The 25,772-nt window shown below is 35.7% G+C and overlaps 1 protein-coding gene across 1 annotated transcript in view; it reads right to left on the bottom strand.

Annotated features, from left to right (window-relative positions):
* LOC145688423 (transferrin-like) overlaps positions 1–25,772 on the bottom strand; it is a 147,458-nt gene that overhangs the window by 23,897 nt on the left and 97,789 nt on the right. Inside the window, exons 5-9 of the mRNA XM_081762642.1 lie at positions 14,292–14,436; positions 12,828–12,985; positions 6,717–6,850; positions 5,173–5,333; positions 921–1,164 (exon numbers count right to left, since the gene is read on the bottom strand). Of these exons, the coding sequence (XP_081618768.1) occupies positions 921–1,164; positions 5,173–5,333; positions 6,717–6,850; positions 12,828–12,985; positions 14,292–14,436 (842 nt within the window). The remainder of the gene's footprint in view (positions 1–920; positions 1,165–5,172; positions 5,334–6,716; positions 6,851–12,827; positions 12,986–14,291; positions 14,437–25,772) is intronic.

Raw genomic sequence — 25,772 nt, 5'->3', positions numbered from 1 at the left:
TCACCATTGCAACTACTAAAAATGGTATGTATACTGCTATCGATCGGTACCCCCTCCTCCACCGTAATCCCATCACCCAGGTCATTTTGCCGTACCCTTTATTTTGCGTCAATACAACGAAAAATCTACGCTTTAGTTTGCGATAATAGGCATAAAAACTATAGACCCCTAATTGATTTTTACATGTTTTCCTTTACGTTGCGCAAGCACCTTCGTGGCTAAGCGATTGGCGTATCCGCCTTTGTCGTGGGAGACCCGGCGGGAGCTCATGTGGTTCGGATTACATGTTAATCAGTATGTCCACGTCTCATATAGCATCGCTGTTGAATGAGACGTTAAACTCAAACTCATTACGTTGCACACTTCAATTTTTGTAAAGACTGGTACGGAATGTACCGTAGATTCGCGTCTCATACAGCATCGGTGCAGGAAGGGTCGTTAAATGCAAATTAATCAACATATAATGCGGCAGAAGGACACAGTGTCTAGAATACGATTTCTCGCAATATATTACGTAACATATTGCTAATCCCTCCAGTAATCCGTTCAATTTTCTAATTATATTTGCAGTTTTCCTTTTTTTATGATCCCTACACAATTGTAGATAATTTATCAAGCAATTGATCTGACCAAAACGTCATTTACACACAAAAAATATCGCGAGAATGCTCGCTTTATTTAAATATAATTGATAGAAAAGTTTTCACAAATATTTCAAATTAAATCAATTTCTCTACCTTGGTAAATTATTATAGTCGTAATTAAATTTTATTATTATTACTGACAAATTTATTAGACTAAATTGAACTTAAAACAATGAAGTTAAACTTACCCTGTTACAATATTTTAGGTGTAAAACTAAGGATTCCATAATCAAGAATATTTATACCTTCAATTAAGTATTCCAAATTTCCACTTACCTCTCTGCAACATACACCTCGCTGGCGTCGAGTGTAATAATATCTGCTTGTCCATCTCGGATGCTTGCCAGACAATCCATAAAAGAAGTTTCCTGAACACAGCCAAAATGAGGCCTGATTCCTCTAGAGTATGCGACAGCTCCAAATAGCTTACATTTGGTCATCTCTATGTCCGAAAGTACACAGAATTTTATGGTACGATTTCTTGCACCAACTCTGCGGCCAATAACATCAGTAAAATTGGCTGGAATGAACAAACAACATTAATTTAAATGCAAGATTCGTTTTATTATGCTCAGAAAGAATTTTATAGGCAGAACAGAATTATTCATTACGACGTATCGAAATCTTCCTTACATATACCTATAAATATTACTCTTTTTATCGTAAAGTTTATAATATGCAAGCCTTTTTTTTTTATCAAACCGTGATATAAAATAAATTCTAACAAGACTACCTTAAATTTCACATTAGATTATCCTCACTAAGCTTCCCAAAGCCTTAGCATTGACCAGTCAGAACATTAAGATCAGCTACACCTAATATCTGGTATGTCCACTTTTAGCCCACAGGACAGCAGCAATGCGGTTTAGCATGGGAGAAATAAGACGCTGGTAGGTGGCTGGAGACGTAACGCACAACATCTGCACACAAACTCACTTAATTCCTGTAAATTTCGTGGGGGCTCGAAAAGCTCGAATCAGACCTTCAATGACATCCCGGAGGTGTTTAATTGGGTTAAGATCAGGTGAGTTGGGGAGCCATTACAGGGATTGAAATTCGCCATTGTGTTCCTTGTTCCCCTTGTGACAAGAAGCGTTGTCTTTCTGAAAGATGCTATTGCTATCTGGAAACATGTCTGACATGAATGAGTGTATATGATCAACAATGACCTGCCGATAGCTAGGAGCCACCGTGAAGCCCTCCACACGCACTACTGGACCCATGGATGACCACATGAAGGCTCTCCAAATCATACAAAAATTTTAAACTGTTACAAAGGTTCTAACAAATTTCATATATGTCTCGTCCAGTGTACATCGTTAAACCTGATTAATTAAATGAAATTCAAATATCCGGAAACTCTTAGATTTCCCTTATGAAGGTTAAGCAATACTATACTTTCCGAAAGTTTAGAGAGCCGGTATTTTTCTGAAAAAAATAAAATAAAATAAGAAATGATAGAAGAAACTCATTGTGATTGATATACAACTTTTATAGCTTGACTATTTTTCGAAGTAGTCATTATGAACCTTCAGACATTTCTAGTGTTGTGTGGCCCAGGTTTCCGTGTAAAAATCCCGCCGCCTGCCGCCTGCGAGTGCAAAATTCCAGAACTGATGTCCTGAGTACTTCACTGTTGAAACGCTTCAGTGCAAGCCATTTTTTCAGGTTAAGAAAAAAAGCAATATTGGCAGGGTCGGGGATGTAAGGCCGATGATTGAATGGTTCCTATCGAAATCTTTGAGTTATCTTAACAGTACGAGCAGCTGTGTGGGTGTGGGTGGGCATTGTCATGGATCAGAACTCCAGAGTGTACCATTCCTCTCGGCTGATTTGGAATGGCACGTCGCAATTTATCCAGGCAATACATGTCTGCTGTAATTTTTTCCCGATTCCAAGAATTCTAAAAAAAAAAAAAAAAAAAAAAAAAAAAAAAAAAAAAAAAAAACTTTTTGTCCCAAAACATGGATGTCATGATTTTGTGAACTGATAATATTTATTTGAATTTCTTCGCTGTAGGACAGCCAGAGTGGTGCTATTGCATTGACTGTTGCTTCGACTTCTCAGTGGCGTACAATATCCAGGTTTCATCTCCCGTCACTATTTGAGAAAAAAAGGTCGTTCCTATCCTCCCCCTAGTGGGCCAAAAAATCACATGTAGCTGTCATTTGTTGCTCTTTGTCAGTTATATTAGGATTTTTGACACTCCCACAGTTAATGGTAACCGGGCTTGTCAGTCACAATTCGATGCAATATTTTCGCAGATTCTTCTGTAATTTTTTTGCGAGTTCAGCTATTATAAATCGGCGATTAAATCGCACTTTCTTGTTAACGCGTTCCACCAGATCGTCCATCGGAACACTAGGCCTTCCGCTAAGCTCAACGTCATGAACATTTGAACGCCCTTCCCGAGGTTCTCTGTACCATTGTCTGATCTTCCCGTTCCGTAAATGGCACAATCCCGATGGATATCAGTTGCATTCTGTTCTTTGGGGTTCAGAAATCGTATGACAGATCTCATTTTACATTTGGCGGGAGTTTGTATTACGGCAGGCATTTCACCGTACTGCTACTCGCAAGTACGCAACTTCACTCCGACAATTCTATATCTAACTGTAAGTACAGAATACTAGGGTATGCTTCTGCCCATGCTCAATTTTATCAGTGTTGTTAACCCTGCGTAAACAATTACTGTTTTTTCTTTGAAATGCGCCTCGTATTATTATTTTGTCACCATATAACTTAGCTGCTTGTCGTGTAGAGAAGTGCTAAGAATTTCTGCTATAAGATACTTATTATAAATTGAAGGTAATCATAAAATAAATGCATTATTTTATATTAAAACTAGCTGAACCTGCGCTCTATACACAGCGCATCATTCGCATATGAGCATAAATCTATTTCTCATTCCTCACAACATATGTACATGTCCCTTTACAGACACAAGTGAAAGACGTCTTGATTTTAAAAAATCGGCAAGGGGTATCATAAAGGGGAGATTTTTTCGATTATTTTCCCTCAATATCTCGCACCGTTTGCAAGATTTGAGCCTACTTCTGTTTGGTGTTTCTAATTCATGTATAACCAGTGTTTTCTTTCTTCTTGCTTGCAGTATGTAATAAGCAAATACATTATATACACAATTAATTATAATGTCAGTTATATATGGTGTTCATTGGGAAAAACACTCAAAAAATAAAGATTTATCTTAGAGTCGAGGAATTGTTATCCTTTCTTTTTCACTATTATTTGGCCATGGAACAAACGCCTGAGACATATACAACCCCAATATACAACATTGTGGTGTTGGAATGTATAACGCATAGGATATGATGCTTCAGACTTTTTTAATTTCAACGCTTCCTAAAAATGTAATAAAGAAATAATTGCCATGTTTTTTTTAATATTCAATCACAACTGGACAATCTACGCAAAATTTCCAATCGATCAGTGAAAACGTCATCTTTCTAGAGCCTGTAGTTTCCGAGATCTCATTGTCAAAAGGATTGACCACAGACATATAAACATAGTTTAAAAGAACTCGGAAGATGGAAGCATAATTCACATGCATTGATTTTAGAGAAGGCTTATTAAAATACAAATGCTTTGAACAATAATTTTATATCATAAACTTTATGAAAAAGACATAGTTAACTAATTTAGACTATTTAAAGTACAAATACTCAAAACATTTGTCTCTGTTAAACGTGAAATCACAAATAACTGAAATATTTGAAAGCCAAAGTTATAGGTTGGAGCTCAGGCGCTTTTAATTGCTATTGTAGCATTTTAATAAATAGATAGCAATGATTATTCTGATTGGTAATACTACATATAAAACTCTTAGTTTTTTTTTTCTTTTTAGCTACATGTTCTAACTTATGAATACTGTACAGTTCAAGGGTCAATATCGAGCTTTTACCATCAGTTCCTGATATATGGTAATAAACATATAAAGGGCATTTAGCTTTAGCCTTGAAAGATTTATAACATAATGAAGAATTGTCTGCTTAGTGTGCAAAACTTTCTATATGTAGATTAATTAAACAATAACTAATAATAATAATAATAATAATAATAATAATAATAATAATAATAATAATAATAATAATAATAATAATAATAATAATAATAAATCATTCACTTACAAAGCACACACATTATCCTACCTTATTCTGAACGAAACCCCCTTGAAGACTGACCTAACTGGCTTCGATTAAGCACGTTACTCAGTTTGTAACTTTGTATTTTTGTTCACTCAGCAAATTGCTTAACTGCGACAATAATTGTATTTTTTCAAACTAATTTTGTATAAATTCCATTATTATTGAGTTTGCGCTAAAATATCTTAAAAGATTCAATTTTCCTCTCTTTATACAATCTTTAGGCCTCATCTTATCCATAGATTTGACCCATATTATTTAGAAGTATTTGACTTAACTACAATGACATTTTACACATCATAAGACTATCTAAACTATATTAAAATAAAAGAGAAGTCGTAGATGCTTGTTATAGGAGTTCTTACCTTTGTCGAGATATTCAATAGGAGATAGAGGAAGTATATCATGATCTGCTTCAGTTACTGATCCTTCCGGAACTGCTAGTATTCTACGAATCCATCGGGACTTCGTTGCTTCACCAAGGACTCGAGCTGTGTTTATTTGGCACTGAAGGTCATCAACTACTCTGCAAATACGTTAAAATAGACTCCTTTGTTTTAGCAGACATTTTTTATTAATTAATCAAATAATTTCACGTATATTATTTGCCAACTTTAGATTAGAATATTTATTTTAGCAGATGTGGATCAAACTATTTCAGTTTTACTAATAAATGGGGTTGGCGGATAGTTAATTAACTATATTGGACGGGGATTATCTTCAGGGAGACAGAAAATACCTACACGCTCTCTAATGAAATTAGGCTCAAATATTAAATAAAAAAAAATATAGATTCCTAATTTTCAAGACTACATAGGCCTATATGGAGCACCTAAATCTCGCCTAACTGAAAGTCAGCTCAAACTGCAAGAAACAAAAAAAAAAAATGAAATGAAATCTTTGAATTTTACGTCCCACGATTATGCCGGCTAGACTAAAGGAGACGGTAATGATGAGAAATGAATGAAATAGTGGAATGAAAAAAGTGGGAGGAAAGGTGAGAACCCCGAGAAACCCACGCACAAGGTGTTTGTCCACCACAAAACTCAATAGGCACGAACTGGGATCAAACTAAGGATCTCATACACCAGAGGAAAATGCTCTACCACTGAGCCACCGCGGCCCCAAGAAAGAAAAAATCGAGAAAAAAATGTAAAAGGCAATAGTAGTCTAAATATTCTCTCAGCAGTGAATGATGCGGCTCTAATGTACAAGTGTAATAGATCAAACAGTTCTGGAGATAAAAAGGAAACATCGAAATCACTCATGTAAGCCTCGCAGGAGATCGGACTACCTAAGTTGGCGAAATTCCTATTGAAGTGTCACACGATTATAAAAGCAGCTTTTCTGTTTTCCGATGTATACATACGTCAAAAGTAAATTTCGATGAAATGCGACAGAACGTCGAAATTGAGTACCAATCAGTTTCAGCCAACGATTATGTAGGTGACATTAAATACTATTCAATGACGAAATCCTAATTTTGATAGAAGTATTTGAAAGATATAAGAAAAAACTGAAATATTATTTTCTTCGGCACTCCCATGAAGTAGTGAGGGGAAAAAAAGAAAAATAAGCTTGGTCCCTATTATCTTCTGATCAATTAATTGAGTATTTTCTAATCATAAAACCTCATCTCGATTTTCTAGTTGTTTAGGAAGAATAAAGGAAAAAGAATGTACTATGGCAAAACTTGCCAAATTTTCAACACCATAGGCAGTCCAAACCCATGGTGAGAATTTTGGAAGTTTCTGCGATGAAAGTTCTATGATGAAAGCTAACTAATGATGAAAGTTCTATGGTGATAAAGCAAACGCTTGAGAAGATTTTTCGTAAAAATTAAATATAATATTTCCAGGAAGTTTCTAGGTAAGACCGATTAACTAAAAACAATTTAGATACCACTTACCCAACATTGTCTTCGTGAGTGAGATATGCCAACCATGGTCTTGCTGCCCAGGTACATGGATTGTTAGATGTCAAATCTGTGGTTTTACCATCTGGGCAAAGATACTTGTACGAATGTACAGCTGCTGTGTTATTCTAGAAGTAAATGACAATAATTTAAGTTAATTAATGATATTGTAACAATATGCAATTGTTTCATATAGTATATACAAGTAACAAGTGTACTCTACGACCTCGTATAACTATGGACAATAATTTGCTCCATATCCATTACTTTTACTCCAATCCTCTGCGTTCTACGTATTAAATTTGTATAAATGCATGATATGTTAATATTCTATAGAGCATATTGATGTATCAGTTTCTCCGTTCTCAAAAATATAGAGATGGCGCAAGCAGTGGGGAGATGCAAATGAGGTGGTGAAGCCACCAAGAGATGATAGGCATCTAAGATTATATAAATAAAATTATATATATCACTGAGAAGTCTTGCACCTGACTTCCCTCTGGAGCCGCCACTACCACTTGACCACAATAATCCGGCATAGTTCAATATACTGACCTCAGGGTCTCTGTTATACATACAGAGAAGACATCTCTAGATATTTATTTGAAGTTACTAGTAAAGGAGGTAATGAATTTTCATTGTCGGTAGAGCAAAATAATGATGTTATATACATATGCACTAAACTTATGATGCACCACTTATTAATCACACTATATTTATCTTCACCACTCAAACTTTAACCATTTTCTATACATCACTTTTTAAAAGAAAAAAAAATATAATTTTAAATATTTCAGAAAAAACAATATTTTAACGTTGAGCTATTCTTAGCTTCTGTTAAACGTTAGAGTTATTCTTTCTCTCACTGTTCCTCGATCAATGAAACATTATAAAATAAAATAAAAATTATTTAACATCAAAAATTATTGTTCTAAACTCATTAGGTTGATGTAGAACGTTTCACAGTTCAATATCTTCACAATGATTTACGAAAACTACGTTGTATCACTTAATCCTTAATTCCCATAGTTCATGGTGTAACGTATTTCCAGAATAGTTTCTGATGGTTAAAATTTAAAGTATTGCGATCCACTTATGTCTTTGTTAAAGAAAACAGCGACCAGCACAACACATATTGTGTGGTTTCATCATTGGCACAGAACAGCTTAAAGAAACGTGCTGTTCATTTTATGAATATTGGAAAAGTTATGATATAATATATCACTCAGACGAAATAAATAGCACTATCACTTTCAGTATTCTATAGTCTTAGTAAGCCACACTAAAGCTGTTTAATAAATTATCAGGCAGATGCCCATGGGTTAGTGTTCAACATCTTCTGGGCTAGCAGTTATGTGAAAACACTGTCCTTAGTTCCTGTAATTATTTTAATTTAAATAACACTATAATTTTCATATTACATACAAGGTATCCTTCCTGGATATTGTTAGTACGGGAATAGATAAAGAATTTGTTATACGTGTATTTCATTTATGTTCTACATTTCCATTCCACTAACCGGTGATGTTAGTTCTCCAGTGTATGGAAGTTCACAAAACTAAGTTCGCTACGATCACATAACTAGATTCACTGGAATTAACTAAATGTCACTTTCCATGTACATATACTTATAGATACCCTATCTCACACTCCCGATTGAAGCTTCAATACCAGGAAACCCAAGTCGCCGTCTCGAGTTCCTGTTTCTCTAGACTCTGAATATGAACTAACCCCGCCTTTCTCTCTCTTTGACCACCACACCACCACAAAATAAGGAAAAGCTGAGACTCGCTCCATTGGTCTCGTATTTTCAAATGGCAGAGTGCCTCAAGCTATGTTCATGGTGGGTGGTAGAGACCTGCACGGGCCGGGCCAGGCCCGTGGCCCGAAGACTGGCCCGGCCCGCGGGCCGGGCTTGGGCGGGCCGACTCTGTTATTTCTTTGGGCCGGGCCGGGCTTGGGCTGGCCGACATTGTTAATTCTTTGGGCCGGGCCGGGCTTGGGCTGGCCGACACTGATTTCTCTTCAGGTCGGGCTGGGCTGGGGCCGATCAATTGCAATTCTTTAATAATTATTGACTTTCGTTAAACGATAATTGGAATAAAGCCAAACGTTGAAGAAGTGTGTCCGTGAGAAATGTTACAAAGAATGCAATAGCTATTTAAAGTTTGTGTTGTTTAGCGCCTCCCTTTCACTATAGAGGATTGCAGGCATTATGCGGTAAATTGAGCTCTGACATTGACCTTCACTGAACTCAAAATATAAAAAGAAGGGGTGGGAATGTTTTGCCTGTCGCTAAATGATATTGCCATCTTCACTTTATGCTAAAAATCAATTAAGTTAGATTTTTGTTACAGAGAATGGAGTTTTTGTTCTCTCGATGACAGGCAAAGTTCTAGGAGGCAATGGTACCATTCGGAAGGCAAGCGTCAGGTTGTGAACCAAAGTTTAGAAAATGTTTCTGAGGGTTAGGTCAAATTTAGTACTAAATTTTGAGAAAGATTCGGGCTCGAGCTAATTTTAAAAAAATTATCGGGCCGGGATCGGGCCAAAAACTTTTAAAATTGATCGGGCCCGGGCCGGGCTTGGGCCAAGAATTTTGAAAAACTTATCGGGCCGGGCCGGGCTCGGGCCGAAAATTTTCAAAACTTTTCGGGCCCGGGCTGGGCCGGGCCTAGGTACGTTCGGGCTGGCTTGGGCTCGGGCCGAAAAATTCGGCCCGTGCAGGTCTCTAGTGGGTGGTCACCTGCCTACAACCGTACATCGGCTGTCAAAACACCCTCAAATTCACAAAACCTTTCAGGGAGGTACTGCCCCCAAAGAAAAGAGTGGTTGGTTAGAGAAAGACAGTGGCTGTCTTCTGCCTCGAGCAGAAGGATTTGTTTACCAATGATAAATGGAGTTTAACTAATATATACATTATAGACAATTAACATAGAAGATAAATTAACATATAATATCACATAATTAATATATATCACCTCAAGAATAACATGACAACTCTATTTATTTACAATATTTTCATTTTTCCAGTCACATTGAGCATTTTCGTCTGCGAATCTTCACCTGCTAACCCCTCAAGAGAGGAGAGGTGAGGTATACTCCAGACGCAGAAATAATTTAGAAACACAGAGACTTAAATATCTCTGACAGAGGGGACCACGATATAAAATCAAATTCTGAATTATTATCGGTATTTCCAAGAACATTTTGGCGTAATACGACAGTATTAATAAATTTTCTCAAAATTAGTCAAAATAAATTACAAACTTCAAACTACAGTTGCATTCTGGGAAAAGAAGCAATAGATCCGCTCGCTGACGGCCGGTGGCGGTTTGAAACTGACGCTACCCCTATTGAGGTCGCGAAATTCTTTTGAAATGTGTGAAAACCTTCTCAATACAACTACCAAGTTCAGCAGAGTTTTGCTAAAATTTTTATGAGAATTGAAACAATAGAAGCCAGCTAAGTTGACTGCAGTGATCCCAACTAGGGTTTCATTTCCAGACTTTGAGTTTCTGTATGTTCTATATAGCATAGATCCTTTAATTCTACAATAAAGCTAGTCATCTTCCATATCATGAGACTGCAACAGTAGAGTGATAGATGTCTGGGCAGAACACTGTCCCCATAGAAAAAAAAAAAGCTCTGTTCATGCTCTCCCGTTCATCTAAGATTCTCTCTATATTCAGTATACAAATATAAGTTTTTTTTTTCTTTCTTTCTTCTCCTTTGCCTTCATTTCCATGTAGATAACTTCCTGAATTTCTGCAGTACTTGATATTCGGATTAAGATGCTTCTACTTAACGATGTCACATGTAATATGAATGTCATATAATTTCTTCCTTATATACTAAACTTATGAAATACCTTTTTATCAAAATAATACTGTCGTATTCCGCTTAGTGGTACAACATTTAGACTATATATATATATATATATATATATATATATATATATATATATATCATATTGATGCATATAGCTATCATAGCAAATAATTTTATGAGACATAATTTAAATATTGATATGCAAATGTGCACTCATCTGCATGTTGATATGCAGATGGGGAGGCGAGGGCACTCGGCTCCCTACACTACTCTGACTCTCTTTACTACTACTACTACTACTACTACTACTACTACTACTACTACTACTACTATTATTATTATTATTATTATTATTATTATTATTATTATTATTATTATTATTATTATTATTATTATTTCCTCTCTCGAAAAAAACATAGGAAGCTCAGGAAGAGGAAGAATGACATTGCTAATTTAACGTCCCACGTTATGCATCAAGGGTAATATAGGCGGTGGTGATGATAATGCATGAAATGATGAAATGAAGAAAGTAGGAGGAAACTAGACAACACCGAGAAAACCTTCGTACACCGTGTTGGTCTATCACAAAGTCTACTTGGCGCAAGCTGGGACCATACCAGAGACCTCACCCATCACATGCTCTACCATTGACCCTCTTTAATGAGTAGGGAATTTAAGGAAATTAGAAAGAAGGAAATACATTTCTCTTCATTTAGTAAGGCTCAGACTGGCAGTGTGATGTAGTCGATGGGTTTGAGCCGTTGGGTTGAGGGTCGTAAGTTGACATCCATTGGGGATTCGAATCCCTCTAAAGAGCATGGGCGTCCTTTTAAATATTCCCGAAGTATCTGTGTCCGTGTTCCTGTCGTATTGAATTAAGTAGACAAGTGCTAAATATTAAGTAGAAAACTATGGAGACAAGCAACCCAGAAGGGGCAAATTAAAAACAAAAAATTGTAAGAACGCTCATTTCTGGTGATAGAGGTCTGGTTCGATTTAGGTCAAGTGAGTTTATGATGACCAACAACACGTCCATATCTTCTTCTAAGGGGTTCTCCGCATTCTCAGTCCACCAATAATTTCATAATCATTTACTTTCGTGAATCAACCGTCTCTTTCAGCCTAAAGAGCATAACCGTGGAACCAGACCCGCAACCAGAGGGGGCTAGAGGGGCCTGGCCCCCTAAACTTTTCGTGGCCCCTCCAGACCTCAATACAAAATACTATTATTAATACAAAAACACATATTTGTAAGACAATTTTTAATCACTTGCCCCCTCCCCTGACTAACATATCCATGTCCCCCCCTCCCCCGAAACCTCTATGGCTGGTTTCGGTCCTGCGTGGAACATTAAGTTAAGAATTTTATTTCGTTTCTTCCTTTAATACAGCAAATTTCTCTGCAGGACATGTCCACGGAAACAGGGACAAAAATTCATGAAAGAAATATAGTGATAATTGTTAGTCAAGTTGCTCTTTTGATAAAAATATAGTTGTATGTGGCTGGCATCATTAATTATTTTTCCAGAGAATTACTATTTTCTTATTTTTTCCGTAGGTTACCTTTCATCTACTAAGTTTTAATGTTGATTATATTATACAAGCTTTACTTATTATTACATAGGTCTTATTTTTTTCTGTCGGTATCCCGAGTAAAATTTCATATAACTGATGAAACCTTTTCTTAAAGTAAAGTTCATTGTTCAACTTAATTAAACAGTGCTTATTTCAAGTTATTATAAATTTGTTTTGCTTTATACTTAATAATAAAAGATCGTTGACAAATGTAGCGTGAGTTACCCGACTCTCTGCATATTCCACTAAAATAAGTAGCCATAAAATGTAAATAAAAATTTAATATTTTTGCCATAATTAAATTATGTGTGTCCCTATGTTACATAATAATTTCATGCACATAGCTATGCCAGGACAAAAGAAAATGTACTGAAAAATCACAGGATCTGAATGTAGGGAAAAAATTTGTAACGTGAGTTACTATAGTATTTTCTTTTCTCCTAGGTTTCCTGTATCATATAAAATGACGATATTTGGTAATTATTTGTATAAATATGACAGCTTTCCTGTTTTTTAAGAAAAGCGGAGCTTTTAAGTTTATTTGTGGTTAGTATTCTTCAAAATATGCGTCATTACGTAACGTGAGTTACCATGGACATACCCTGCAATTTAATGACGCTTTGCCTCTCTCGTATGCCGGTTTAAAACATAACATGTACTTTAAATATGTTTTTCAAACAAAACAAAACAATCACTTACCCGGAAAAACTCTTTAACAACACTAATCTTGCTCCAAGCAATATCGCCATTTCCTTCTGTGAGGCATTTAAGTGCTCCTTCATATCCTCCGTATTTATCTTCCCAAGAGCAGTTTCGAGGATCACTACACAGAGCACAAAGATTGCTATACTTTTCCTCTAGGTGTAAAACAAAAGAAATATATTAGAAAATTATATGTTCAAATATGTTAGTTGTAAAATGCTGGACACTTTATACAAAGATTAGTACAATTAACGCAAATATTTGTATGTAACACATTATTTCCCAATTCTATAGAACAAATTAATAAACGAACTCCATAACCAATTAAAATCTTTAAATACCAAAATCCCACAGAACACCTGAATGAATGAAAGTTACCTTTACTAGTCCATAACTATCTCCATCGTCTTCTAAATTTCAATTAGGCAACGAACTGAAGGAAAACAAGCAAATGGGAGAACTGATTATCCTTTCGTACACTGACTTCATCACAGATTTTTTACAAATAAAATTTTCAAACATTCCGAGTTTGGCTCATAATTCCACTCCCATGCAAGAATTTGAGTAATTTTTGAAGTCAGACTGTTTTGTAAAAGTCTTATGCAAAATCTTATGCAATTTTATTGTCAAATCAAAAGAAAATAATAATAATTTATCACATTTAGAAAATGTCTCTCTAGGAGGTTTACATAGGTCAATTTTTGACTATTTACTGATTTTTCGTCCCGGTAGTTGCTCACACTGATGTCTATATGCTGAACAAAGTTGACAATGGCTTAATTAACAATTCCCTGTTTAGCAGTATATGTTTGTATTTCATTTTCATTAATGAACTAAAAAAGCATTATAAATTTAACTCATAAGGTTATGATTTGCATGTCTGTGCAACAGTACAATACGTACTATGTTTTACCAGTCTCGTCTAGGTTTATCCTCTAGAAGGTTATTAGGATACTTAAAGGGAATCATTTTACATTACAATCACTAAAAATATTAAAAATAGTAAGTACAAGTCTAAAAGTAAAAACATTTCTGGCTGAAGTGCGATAGTGACTTGCTGAGCTAGAAACCTGACTAATTATTGAGAGTGCATTTGAAGATCATGGAGATAGTAACACGTCCCACTCAGGTGCCGTTTACCCGTATTTCTTGACGGAACACTGCACAAAATCTACATGACCAATTACCATACATTAAACATTAATAAACTGTTTATTTTACGTATACGTACATGTTAACTGCCTGAAGATTTCGATAATAATATATCAGTGTGTATTAATCATTCATCTAACTTGTATAACGCATTGAGTTAGTCGAACACTCACATTTTTACTTTAAAATATAAACACTTTTGAATTTATTGAGATTGTAATTTTCATCTGCATGGTTTATGATTTATTGTACGTACAACGTTATAGTTCTTTTGTTATTGATGAATTAAATTATTGATAAATTACTCACTGAGTTCTGAATCTACAACTTCATCTGAAGCCCACGACCCAACAATGCATGCTTCGCTGAAAAATCTTGAAAGGCTTCTGATTTCATTCTCTGTTGGTGTTAGTTCTGGATCGTCTTGCCCTCCAAGGACACCGGCAGCTGCTAGCTGAAGGGAAAAGAATATCTTAGTAATACCGTTCTATTCAGTTTCATTTTGTATTATAAGAAATAGATGTTAAGAAAACCAAAAATGAATTATAGGACGCTGAACTTTTCTCACAAACCACAGCACTGAACTTTCTCGCTCTTTTTTTCTTAAAGTGAATCATGTGATGCAGTTATTACGGATACATTTATTTATGATATCTTAACAAATCGTATTTAAGGAAATTATTATTATTATTAATAATAATAATAATAATAATAATAATAATAATAATAATAATAATAATAATAATAATAATGAAACTAGTCTTGTAATCATTTTTGTGACAAGAGATGAGCATGTCATTATAAAGTTATTAATAAAATATGAACAAAGTCGTGTGGGTCTTTTTTTAAAATGAATTTTTATGAATCTTTTATGAATTTTCTCAGGGCAAATGAGTTATTCTTCCATATGCCATATTGTTATTATAAACGTAACCAAGAAAGTTCTGTCGCTTTTTGTAGAGGTCTGGGTTTAATTGGCCTTCACACTGTATGTTGATGCGAATGGAGATAAGACGAAGGTCAGTTGTTGGTGTGGGTATATCGAACATACTACCTGGTTGTGGCAGTTCAGTTACACCATGAACTTGCGTAAGGGCAGAGTGAACATGGGACCTTCACAGAGCGTCATTAGAGCTCGTATGTGTACGAGTTCAAACTGTAGTCAACCGACGCTGTAGCGGGGCGAGGGATATGCCAGGCCTTTGGTGAGAGTGTCGTGACTACGTGGACAGTGCAGTGGTGTTTTAACAAGTTTAAGAACGCTGATGGAAACACTCTGAGACACACCATGTACCGGAAGATCAACACATGTACAAAATGAAGCTCTCCATGCAGCAGTGGCCAGACATGTGAGAAACTGGGACTACAATTCAGTGTGAAACTATTCCGCAGCACCTCCATCAACTTGGGAAGTACTACAAGTTGGGTCGATGGACCCCACATGATCTGAATCCGGACCAGAAGGCATCGCGAGTAGACAGTTGTGTTTCTTTGCTTCTCTGAAGAAGGAGCCATTTCTGTTCAGGGCGTTGACATGTGATGAGAAGTGGATCCTGTACGAAGCTCCACTACGCCGTCAACATTAGTTAGAATCCCATGAAGCGGTTCCAAAACAGCCGAAATCAGCACTGCACCAGAAGAAGGTCCTGTGGACTGTTCGCGGCATCGTGCATCGGGAACTGCTACCAGCTGGTCAAGGTATCAGTGCAACTGTGTATTGTCAGCAGTTGAGCCGTGTCCAAGAAAAACTCAAAACTTTTTAGCAAGCACTTCTGAATCGCAAAGGAGTCCTCCTGTTCCAGGACAATACTAAGCCTCACGTGGCTAAGATGATCGGGGACACCATTCTACATCTTGGATGGGAAGCCGTATTGCATCCACCATACTCCTTGGACATTGCACCGTCCGATTATCACCTGTTCCATTCCTTGGACAATCACCTTAGAGGACACCAGTTCAAATCCTTAGTAAAGGTGTAAAATGCACTTGATACCTTCTTCGTTTCACGGCCCACCAAATTCTACCGCAATGGAATCTATGGCCTTCCAGAACGTCGATGTTGGTGGGGACTATTTTTGATCTTCCAGGTACGTTTTAGGTGGCATATTGATGTTCTAAGGTGATGGGTGAAAAAGCGACTGAACTTTCTTGGTTACCTTTATAATAAAGCATCTATTTAATGACCTATGAACAAAATCGCCTTAATCATTTTTAGAAAATCGTTCGTGAAAACTCATTCCTAAGAATAAACTAGCCCTTTGTGTATTTTTTCGTTATAAAAGTTATGCCAGATTGTCAGGTTATTATCGAAATATTTATTTACGAACTATGAACAAATCAACCTGTGTAGTGTGTGAGAAAATAGTATGGAAAACATAACCTCGAGAATAAACTACCCTTTTGGATTTTTCCAAGACAGTTGACTTCTGCCATATTATTAGGTTGTTATGGGTTTATAAGATAATGAGCAAAATTGTTAGTGTCGTTTCTGAGAAAATATCAAATTGTAAGTTTTACTTTTCAGTAAATATACGCTTGTGTTTAGTGGTAGGAAGAAAATTCAAAAAATGCTCCTAGGGAATCTCATAAATGCTTTAAGTTTTAAATTTGGTTTCGGTATGACCTCTACACGGGTGAACATCTGTACATCGGGACGAATGGACGTACGAACGAATAGATGGACAAATTTCTGAAAATCCCTTTTTCGGCATGTGGAGGCCATGAAATGAATAAATCCTCCGAAATCTCGAATTTCTATTTTTTCTTTACAATTACAGTAATTTTTTCTGTCTTATTGTCCCTCGAAAATAGTAAAAATAGACAAAAATTGAAATAAAACTAAGATGACTCTCAGACAATTATCCAGTAGTATAGTAAATTAATAAATTAGCTACTTTATTGCATCCAGTTAGTTAACTGAAAGTAATAAAGTTTATTAAGCAGTATTAATGGCGTAGGTAGGAGCCTGACTCGGCTCAAGCCCTCTTTCCTTTGGTACCGAAATGGATTCTGGTATCATACATTGCACTTCACTTGTGACTCTTTTATATAGACATGTGAGACCCTGGTATAGATAATTTATCATGGAAAGCAAGCTTTACGCAAATGTGTTTAAAGAAAAAACTTACTTCCCATAAACTCTATCCTTAATCCTACACAAGATTTCATCATATTGGTAATATACTGTATTCTTAATTTTTTCAACGTGGTTCGGTTTCCACGTTACTCAGTAGGTCCACGTCTCACAAAGGCTCGCTGCTGAACGGGACGTTAAACTCAAAATCAACTCAACCTTTTTTTTCTGTTACCATCCTCGGGTGTGAGCATTAAAAAAGAAATAGGTATCTAAATTTATTATTATTATTATTATTATTATTATTATTATTATTATTATTATTATTATTATTATTATTATTATTATTATTATTATTATTATTATTATTAGCAGCTCCGGTTTAGATGCATTGTTAGTGTGCGCGACTTCGATGTGTATTGTTCCTGGTTCTATTCTCGCTGAGAGTACTAAAATTTTCTAGTATTGACCCAGCATCATGAAGCAATTGGGAAGCTACCTGAATGAACAAGTAGCGAACTCCGATCCAGAAAGCCAGTAATAATGACACCTGGGAATTCATGTGCTGGTCACTCATCACTCAGTTTGAACGCGAGAGTCATCTGGTTGTCCACAGTCTTTCATGGCTGTAATTTTATTTAATTTAGTACTTCTTAGTAAATTTAATCAGTATTTGAATGCTGTATAACTAAAGAAAAGTGAAAAGAATGTAACTCTCTTCTAATTTGCCTGTCTCACCTGCAATTTGCCTTGTTTCTGCGTACTGAAATAAAAACCTCGACTTCGTGTCAGAAGAGCCCATGAAATACTTTGGCCGTCCATATGTCCCACATTTCAGCCGGTGACGCCACATTAGTGCTTGTTGGTGATAAACTCTCAATTAAAAATAAAAGAATAGACATGTTTTGACAATTCTGCTTCTAATGGTGAAAGGGAACAATTTCTATAATATTCTTTATACAGAAAAATGATTCGTAAGTATTGGTTTAAGTTGGAGGTAAGAAGGCTGGAACAAAAATTCCCAATTGAAGTTAATCGGAAACATGTTTCAATCTTTTCAAAATTTCGGCTCGTAAAGGGAACCATTTCCAGTGTTAAAATTTTCCATTCTTTATTCACAGAATGCTTAATGTGCGTATCCGCTTAAGTTAGAGGCGTGAAATTCGATTTATAAATTGGGGGCGCGGTGGCTCAGTGGTAGAGCGTTCACCTTCGGTGCTTGGGGTCTCTAGTTCGATCCCCGCTCGCGCCGTGTGGACTTTGTGGTGGACAAACATCGTGCTCCTGGGTTTTCTCGGGGTTCTCCCGTTTCCTCCCACTTCCTTCATTTCATCCATTTCTCATAATCACCGTCTGCTTTAGCACCTAACCGGCATAACCTTGGAAAGGAAAAGAATTTACTACATAGAACATTTAACAAGTTTTTTTAATGAAAGTATAATATATAATATATATCTGTTGTCAAATATGAAGAAGCATTGTATCATATTTTCCTATGACTTTAAGTCTTTAAAAAAACAGTAAGTTTCAAGTCATAAATAGAAGCAGTACGGCCTTTCCGAGACATAATTACTTTAATGGCGCATTCTAGAAATATATAATGAAATGTGTTAATATGCTTCACACCCAATTTGTCCCTAGTTCAATGATAGACTTAATATTTACAATAAAATATAATGAAATATAATATAGTAAATTATCAACCAGCATTGTTAGATGCAAGAATCTGTGCATATACGTGGGTAGAAATTTTCCGTGCTTTAACACGAATACAAAAGAACTAAATAATATAAGGTAGGTGTTACCTGTGCAGTTAACACCAATGTCAGAGACATTTAAAACGGCTTTTATATAGTACCATTAAAATGAAATGTGAAAACAGATCTTTACATATTGCGAAAACAGGGAGCTATTTTACGATAAATGTGCTTGAACGATGAGCACAAAAGAATGCAATGTTGCAAAGTCACATAAAAGAAAAGTTTATTTGACTGATTCATAAAACCCAAAATAGTGTATATTATGATGATTATTTTACATACATATTATTAATCACAGACAGTTCAGCTTCTGCTTACGTTGCCTTGGATTTTATCGTGCAAAAAAAGAAAATAAAAATATAATTGTTGCATTATAGGTTATAATATCCCGGTGAACTGCTTTGAGCTTTGATAGAAGGGAATGTCAGTAAAACAGATTCAGCTTTGTCACATAAACTGAGGATGAAGTATCATCTCATCGTCCAGTTTAGAAGCTGAAATTTGTTTCGGTATTGTTCTTCACAATCACTTGAAAAGTGTTTACACTGATTTAAGATCATAATTGTAACGAAGACCAACTCTTTCCAATTAACGTCATTGGTCATTATCTATCATTTTAAAGATCACGGTTTACTGCGGAGGAGATAACGAAGAAAATTAAATTGAAAAGAAACACTATCTGTAACTTCTTTTATTCAACTAAGGCCTAGTCATCACCAAAAATACTGTAGTTACCAAGAGTATTAAAGAATAGTTGAATACAGTAGGTTATTAATACAGTCATTCATATAGATATAACATGGTCTTTATATTGTTGTGGGGGACATATAAAACAATTTTTTTTAAACAGATATAATTTGAAAACTAGGCCGAGTTCGCAGTGTAGGCTTGCTTGTATGTAAATCATCATTGCAGGTTTATAGGTAGTAGTTTAAGTATTTCCATCTATAAAGAGTAAACCGACTGAGAATCCATGAAGTTTCTGGAACATTAAACACATTTAGAACTTAAAATTTTGTGCAGATGTTAAACCCTGAGCTATGGTCAAAGCTGATTTTGTATGATTCAAACCTTTAGTTTGAGACTGAGGAACGGAATCATTTTTTTTTTTTTCGACTTTCACCTAGGATTAGCACTTTCCTGTTCTATATGAAGGTTGTACCTTGTACATATTTGTCTTGTATTTTCTCACCCGAACCGGGAATTCAAATTTTGATGCCATAGCAAAGAATCGAATCGATGTCATGAGAGGATGACCAGAATCGAATCCTAAAATACCCGAGTCGCGGATAATAATGGATTCGGGTATCCGATTCTCAGTTCTAAATCCGAGTATATAATTCTAAGTTCTGGAACCAGGTATTCGATTTTCAGTTCAGAATTCAGGTATCTGGTTCTTGGTTCTGAAAATGGGTTCCCGGTCCTCGGCTCTGGAAACGGGTATCCGATTTTCAGTTCTGGATTCAGATATCTGGTTCTCGGTTCTGAAAATGGGTTCCCGGTCCTCGGCTCTGGAACCGGGTATCCGATTTTCAGTTATGGATTCAGGTATCTCGTTCTCGGTTCTGAAAATGGGTTCCCGGTCCTCGGTTCTGGAACCGGGTATCCGATTTTCAGTTCTGGATTCAGGTATCTGGTTCTAGGTTCTGAAAATGGGTTCCCGGTTCTGGAATCTGGATTCCAATTTTTTTACCATTATATTGCCATTTCTTTACATTTGTCCACGCCCCCCTAGAGTTCCAGATAAATACGTTCATAGAGTAGTTGATGAAAGTAGATATTGCTGAAGACGTTCAATCTATTCAAGTGTTATAAACTCTAGGGAAGAAATCGTTGTTTCTTGACAAATGAATTAACGTGAACTTTCCTTATAGGTTATCTTCATTCTGAAACTAGTTTACCCGAAGAAAAGTTTCTGTGTATCGCGAAAATAAAGGGTATCAAAACAAATATTCAACGTCGTAATACACCAACTGAACAAAAGAAACGTTACTCTATCAAAGTTAATGTCCAATGATTCGATAACCTTTATTAAATATCTCCATTGTACTGAGCTTCGAAGGGTTACGACCACACAGAACGATTTTTAGTTGGGTGGAGCGAATCCGAACGTCTTGGTTTCTCGGCCAAATGAATCTTATGTGTACATTTTAAATTTACGTAAAAGTACAATAACGTAGAATTAAAAGCAATTCTAAAACCAAAATTGAGAAGTGCAACATGGGAAATATTAACAGTAAAAGTAATCTAATTAAGCATTTCTTGATTATTGGTATAAGAATGATCTAAGATTGAACAGATGGTTTATCTTACACTCAATATTTAAATTTGACAATCTTAAATTTTGTCTTTATATGCTTTTCCCTTCCATGATCAATGACAATTTTATGTCCTCATGTTAATTTACGTGTCTGTGAACTTTGTCAACGCCCAAATCCCTGAAATTTTCTGAAAGCCTACTTTTAAGAAGGTCTGAATTCAACGTTAATTTCCCTCTTGTTTATATCGAATTATCCTTTGTTCCTCCAAACACAGGCGTTTTTTTTTTTCGCTTGCACTTCAGCATTGAATTTGGAAATGCACAAGATACGGCTTTTGTGGAGAACATGGGGGCTGAGTACAGGGAAGAATGATTACAGTAACAAAAAAGAAAGCTGTAAGACAGTTTTTGCGAGAAAAATGATAAAACATAAATGCCATAAACGACCTCATTGCTTATTCCTTTCTTAATAGAAATTATTTCAGCATACTCCACTCAAACAAAAGTGGTACCAAAAATCATAGTCAATTTATATGATAATATTCTTTTGAACAGGATTTTACTTTGTAATGTTAATTTTTGTGAAAGAAAATTACTGAGAGTTAAATATGTACATCTTCAAATTTCCATTTCTTCTTTGGGGTTTGGACATCTTTTTGATATCCAACTCTCCGCTTCGGGTATCCGTTTTTCGGGTATCCATTTTTCGGTTGTGGAGCTGGGCACCCAATTCTCGGTTCTGGCACTTGGTACCAGATTCTCGGTTCCGGTACCGGGAACCCGATTCTGAGTGTTGGAACCAGGTACTAGATTCTCAGATCTGAGTCCTGGTACCCAAGTCTCAATTCTGGAATCAGGCGTCTGATTCTCGTTTCTGGATCCAAAATCCCCATTATCACTGGATCTGGAACCGAGTCTGTTTGGAATCGAGTAACCAGGATCCGAATTTTTCTGGTCAATCCTTAGAATTTTCAGTATGCTTAAAGAAATATAACATTACACATTAAAGGGCTTTATGAAGTCCATGAATTACTTATTTAATCAAAATGGTCAAGTGATTTAAGTGTACTCTTAGAAAAGTTAATACTTTTTAAATGCTTGAATAACTTATGTATAGAGCTATGTTTGGAGATTTACGCTAATTTATTTTATTTCTTTAAATTGTGCTTGATAATGCGCGTCCTGTATTTACAGTGTAGAAAGGTAGCAACCCTATTTTCACTACCCTAACAGCGCACTTGGTAGGCTCTAAATAAGGTAATTATTGGCACGATTGGGAATTAGAAATTACAAAAATAAATCTGAAGAATATGTTGGCTAACCACAACTTACCGTCATTTATCCAATGATTTCGACCTCGTATTCCTAATTATAATTTTACTTATTTAGTAGAGGATACATCTTATAATGAGCGTACCAGGAAAACGATTCAATTCATCGTGATGTTCGTCAAAAAACTCTGGCTGTGTGTATTGGCGAATTTCCATGTTGGAAGTTAACGTCGTTGCCAATGAACATCTTTACAAATACTGGACACACAAAATATCCACGCATATAGTAATAATTCATCCTTTGACAGTAATAATAGGACAAACGGAATATTACGAAATTGCTATCCACACCAACATAGAGCCGCCGTATATTTTTATCGGTAGGATGGAGGAAATCTGGAGCATTCATCCCTTTGGGTATCGTTATACACAAACTCGGCTTATTCTTAGAGAGAACTTGAAACAAAGAGAAGTATGATTCATCGGACCATATTAGTCTCCTCGGATTACCGGTGTTTCATATTTAACGATTTCACCGCCATCTTTTCTCACTCTACCATGTAGATGGTAATGATTGGAGGTATCAAAATATCAACCTGACCATAGGTATCAAGATTATTCAGATCTTTTTGATCTGTGGTTATAGAAAACAATAAATACTAATTAAGTTGTACACATCCAGATAGGCCGCATTAGATTTAAGTTTGTGCTAGTATTGAATGTTCGGCGATTCCTCTCACCTAAGCTGTTTCCGTTCACTAGTAACAGTTACTTACAATACACCTAACACATGTAGAATGTTAGATTCACTTTTTGTTCTATCTAACCGTGCAGCCACAAATTGACATTTTAGACATCAAAACTACGCTATTTATAAGCATCGGAAGTCTTATAGAATGGCCATGTTGGTCTGTCCATCTGTCTGTTAGCAAGCATCAGAGCATAAACTGTAAGAGACATTGAAAACCGTGTTTCGGAGTAGATTCAGCGTCTCGAGAATAGGTTCCATCTACTCCGTTAACCTTTTAGTCAAACCAAAAATAGTCGACATTAACCATTTCCGAATTCAAAGTTGATCGTCATAGAGCAAAAATGGTAAAAGGTAGCGAGAAGCGGTCTTTTGGAATCGATTAAACGTCCCCAGAAATGATTTCCTTTCTTTTGTTAACTCTCTATTCACACCAGAAGTAGTAGAAATCGACAATTTTTGGTTTCAACGACCACCATAGAATAAAGACTGCAATCGATTCAGTATCTTAAGAAAATATACTATCTTTACCCAAATCTCTCTATTAAAATGGGAAGTGGTAGAATTTTACTATTACTTCTGCTTTCACAAGGATTTGCATAGCAGCAGTTTTCTGGAATCAAGTAAGATTTCATCTCCAAAATGTTTCATCTGTTGCAACCAGAAGCTGTAAAAAATCTGTTATCACTTTGAATATTCATCTTTATAAAGCAAGAACGCTAAGAAGTAGTAAAAAAAAATGCATGGCTTCAGCGTCCTAGGAATAAGATCCGTCTCTGATCTTATTCCAGCATTGCAACTGGAAGTCGCAGATCTACTAAGACCATTTTTCACCCCAAGTCTCCCAGTTTTTACCACCAACGTCTAGCTTCTTGTACACATGGATTCGTGCTACAGCGGCTAGTATAGTATTCACTATCACCCAACAGTATACAAAATAACACAGTGTTACTAGCTCACAATACTTTGAGAGAAGAATGTGTAGTTATAGAAGCTAGAAGCTGTTATGCTACGTAGGAAAGGATTTTAAGTCAAGGCATTAACTTTGCATTTGTTAACTTGTTGATTCTGAAATTTGTTGTAACCAGTAGCGTACCATGATATTCCGAAATGGAGATGCCAGAGTCAGTCCCTGGTGCGACACAATAGTCCTACAATCAGCAAAACAAGGGTGTGCCGAGGAAAAATATAGGAAATTCTCAGCACAGAATAAAATTGGCATTTTCAATTAATTTTAAGCTTTCTCTAATAAAGATTGTTGTTTTTTACGTATACTCTCTTCTCCTCCCCTATTTTTCTGGATATGACCTTGTATCAAAACGAATGTTCAGAAGTTCTCCACTAAAATTAGTTTTGCTTCAGGTCATAAAATATAAAACTTGGTTGATTGGTTTGCTTGGAGTTAAGTGTTCCTTCAGCACCGAGGCTATATGCGACGTTGACCTTCAACTTAATGTGGGATCCGAACTACAAGAACTTCCATCTGGAATCGAACCCTTCTCCGCGCCAAAGGCGAATACACTAACCATATAACAACCAGGGACATTCATGTACGATGTAAGAAGTGCACTAAATGAATCAATATACAATTACGAATGATCAAAAGCTTATGTAACGGGTTTCCGGGTTTTTAAAAATCCTGAAACGATATGAATTGCAAACTTGAACTCTTTTTCCTTGATAATATTCTGCGTACATTACTGCTTGGTGTCTGATGCAAATGTCTGATGAAAAGAGAATGATAGTCTCAAATTATGGTAATCATTCAAATTATATATTCTAGTAACTATATTACGCAAAATGTCTTTAGATACTATAACAGCACTGAGATCCATTATGTAGTTGATCATAATCATTACCAAAACCGAAAAGAAAAAAGATAAGTAACACCCCACGGTTATACCATTAGGATAAATGGGAGAGAATATCGAGAAAACCTGTTGTTCTCAAGCTCATGTAGCCTAAAATCAATCCAGGCAGCTATCTATTTCACCATGGTGATCGGCTCACAATAAAGATTCCGTGGTTCAAGAACAATGTGGGTACAAAACTTTGAATCAGATTTCCCGAAAAGGTTTCCTGTTAGAATGTCATTATTTTTCAGCAAAATTTGGTTAGTTGGGTAGAGTTTGTTCGTTTTTCAACTTTAAGGTAATATATATATATAAAGTACATACTTATGTAATTCAGTTCGAACCACTACTCTGGTTTGTATTTGATGGAAATCCGGAAAATTAATGGAGATCAAAATTAATAGAGATTTTATATCAAATATAAAACAATTGATTCCCCTTTTTAAAGAAAACGATAATGTTTTATAATAGCATAATCTCGATTAGCAAGAGTTTTTGCAGAAAACAAAGAATGTATTTTAACATAAACGTGTCGCCGACTTCTACTATCGAAGAAATCATCTAAAAAAGCGAAGTTGCTCGGATCATATAGATCTAAATTATAGAAAAGGAGACCTAGTCAAGTTAGAAGATTCTAGAACAGACGTATAGTGCGTTTATAATGTGTTTTGGATATATTTAATATTTTCAGGCGCACAAACAAGTTAACAATTGAGGTCTGTCGTAAACATTGTGTGAATTGGGAAGTTGAAATTATAAATAAATAATCACTTTGAAATGTTTCGATCATTAAGTTCTGAAAAAATAAGCACAAAGAGTTTGGAG

Source organism: Thermobia domestica, chromosome 1 (genome assembly GCF_964235325.1).
Source record: "Thermobia domestica chromosome 1, izTheDome1.hap1.1, whole genome shotgun sequence".
Lineage (NCBI taxonomy): Eukaryota > Metazoa > Arthropoda > Insecta > Zygentoma > Lepismatidae > Thermobia > Thermobia domestica.
This window is presented reverse-complemented; position numbering and strand designations above follow the sequence as displayed.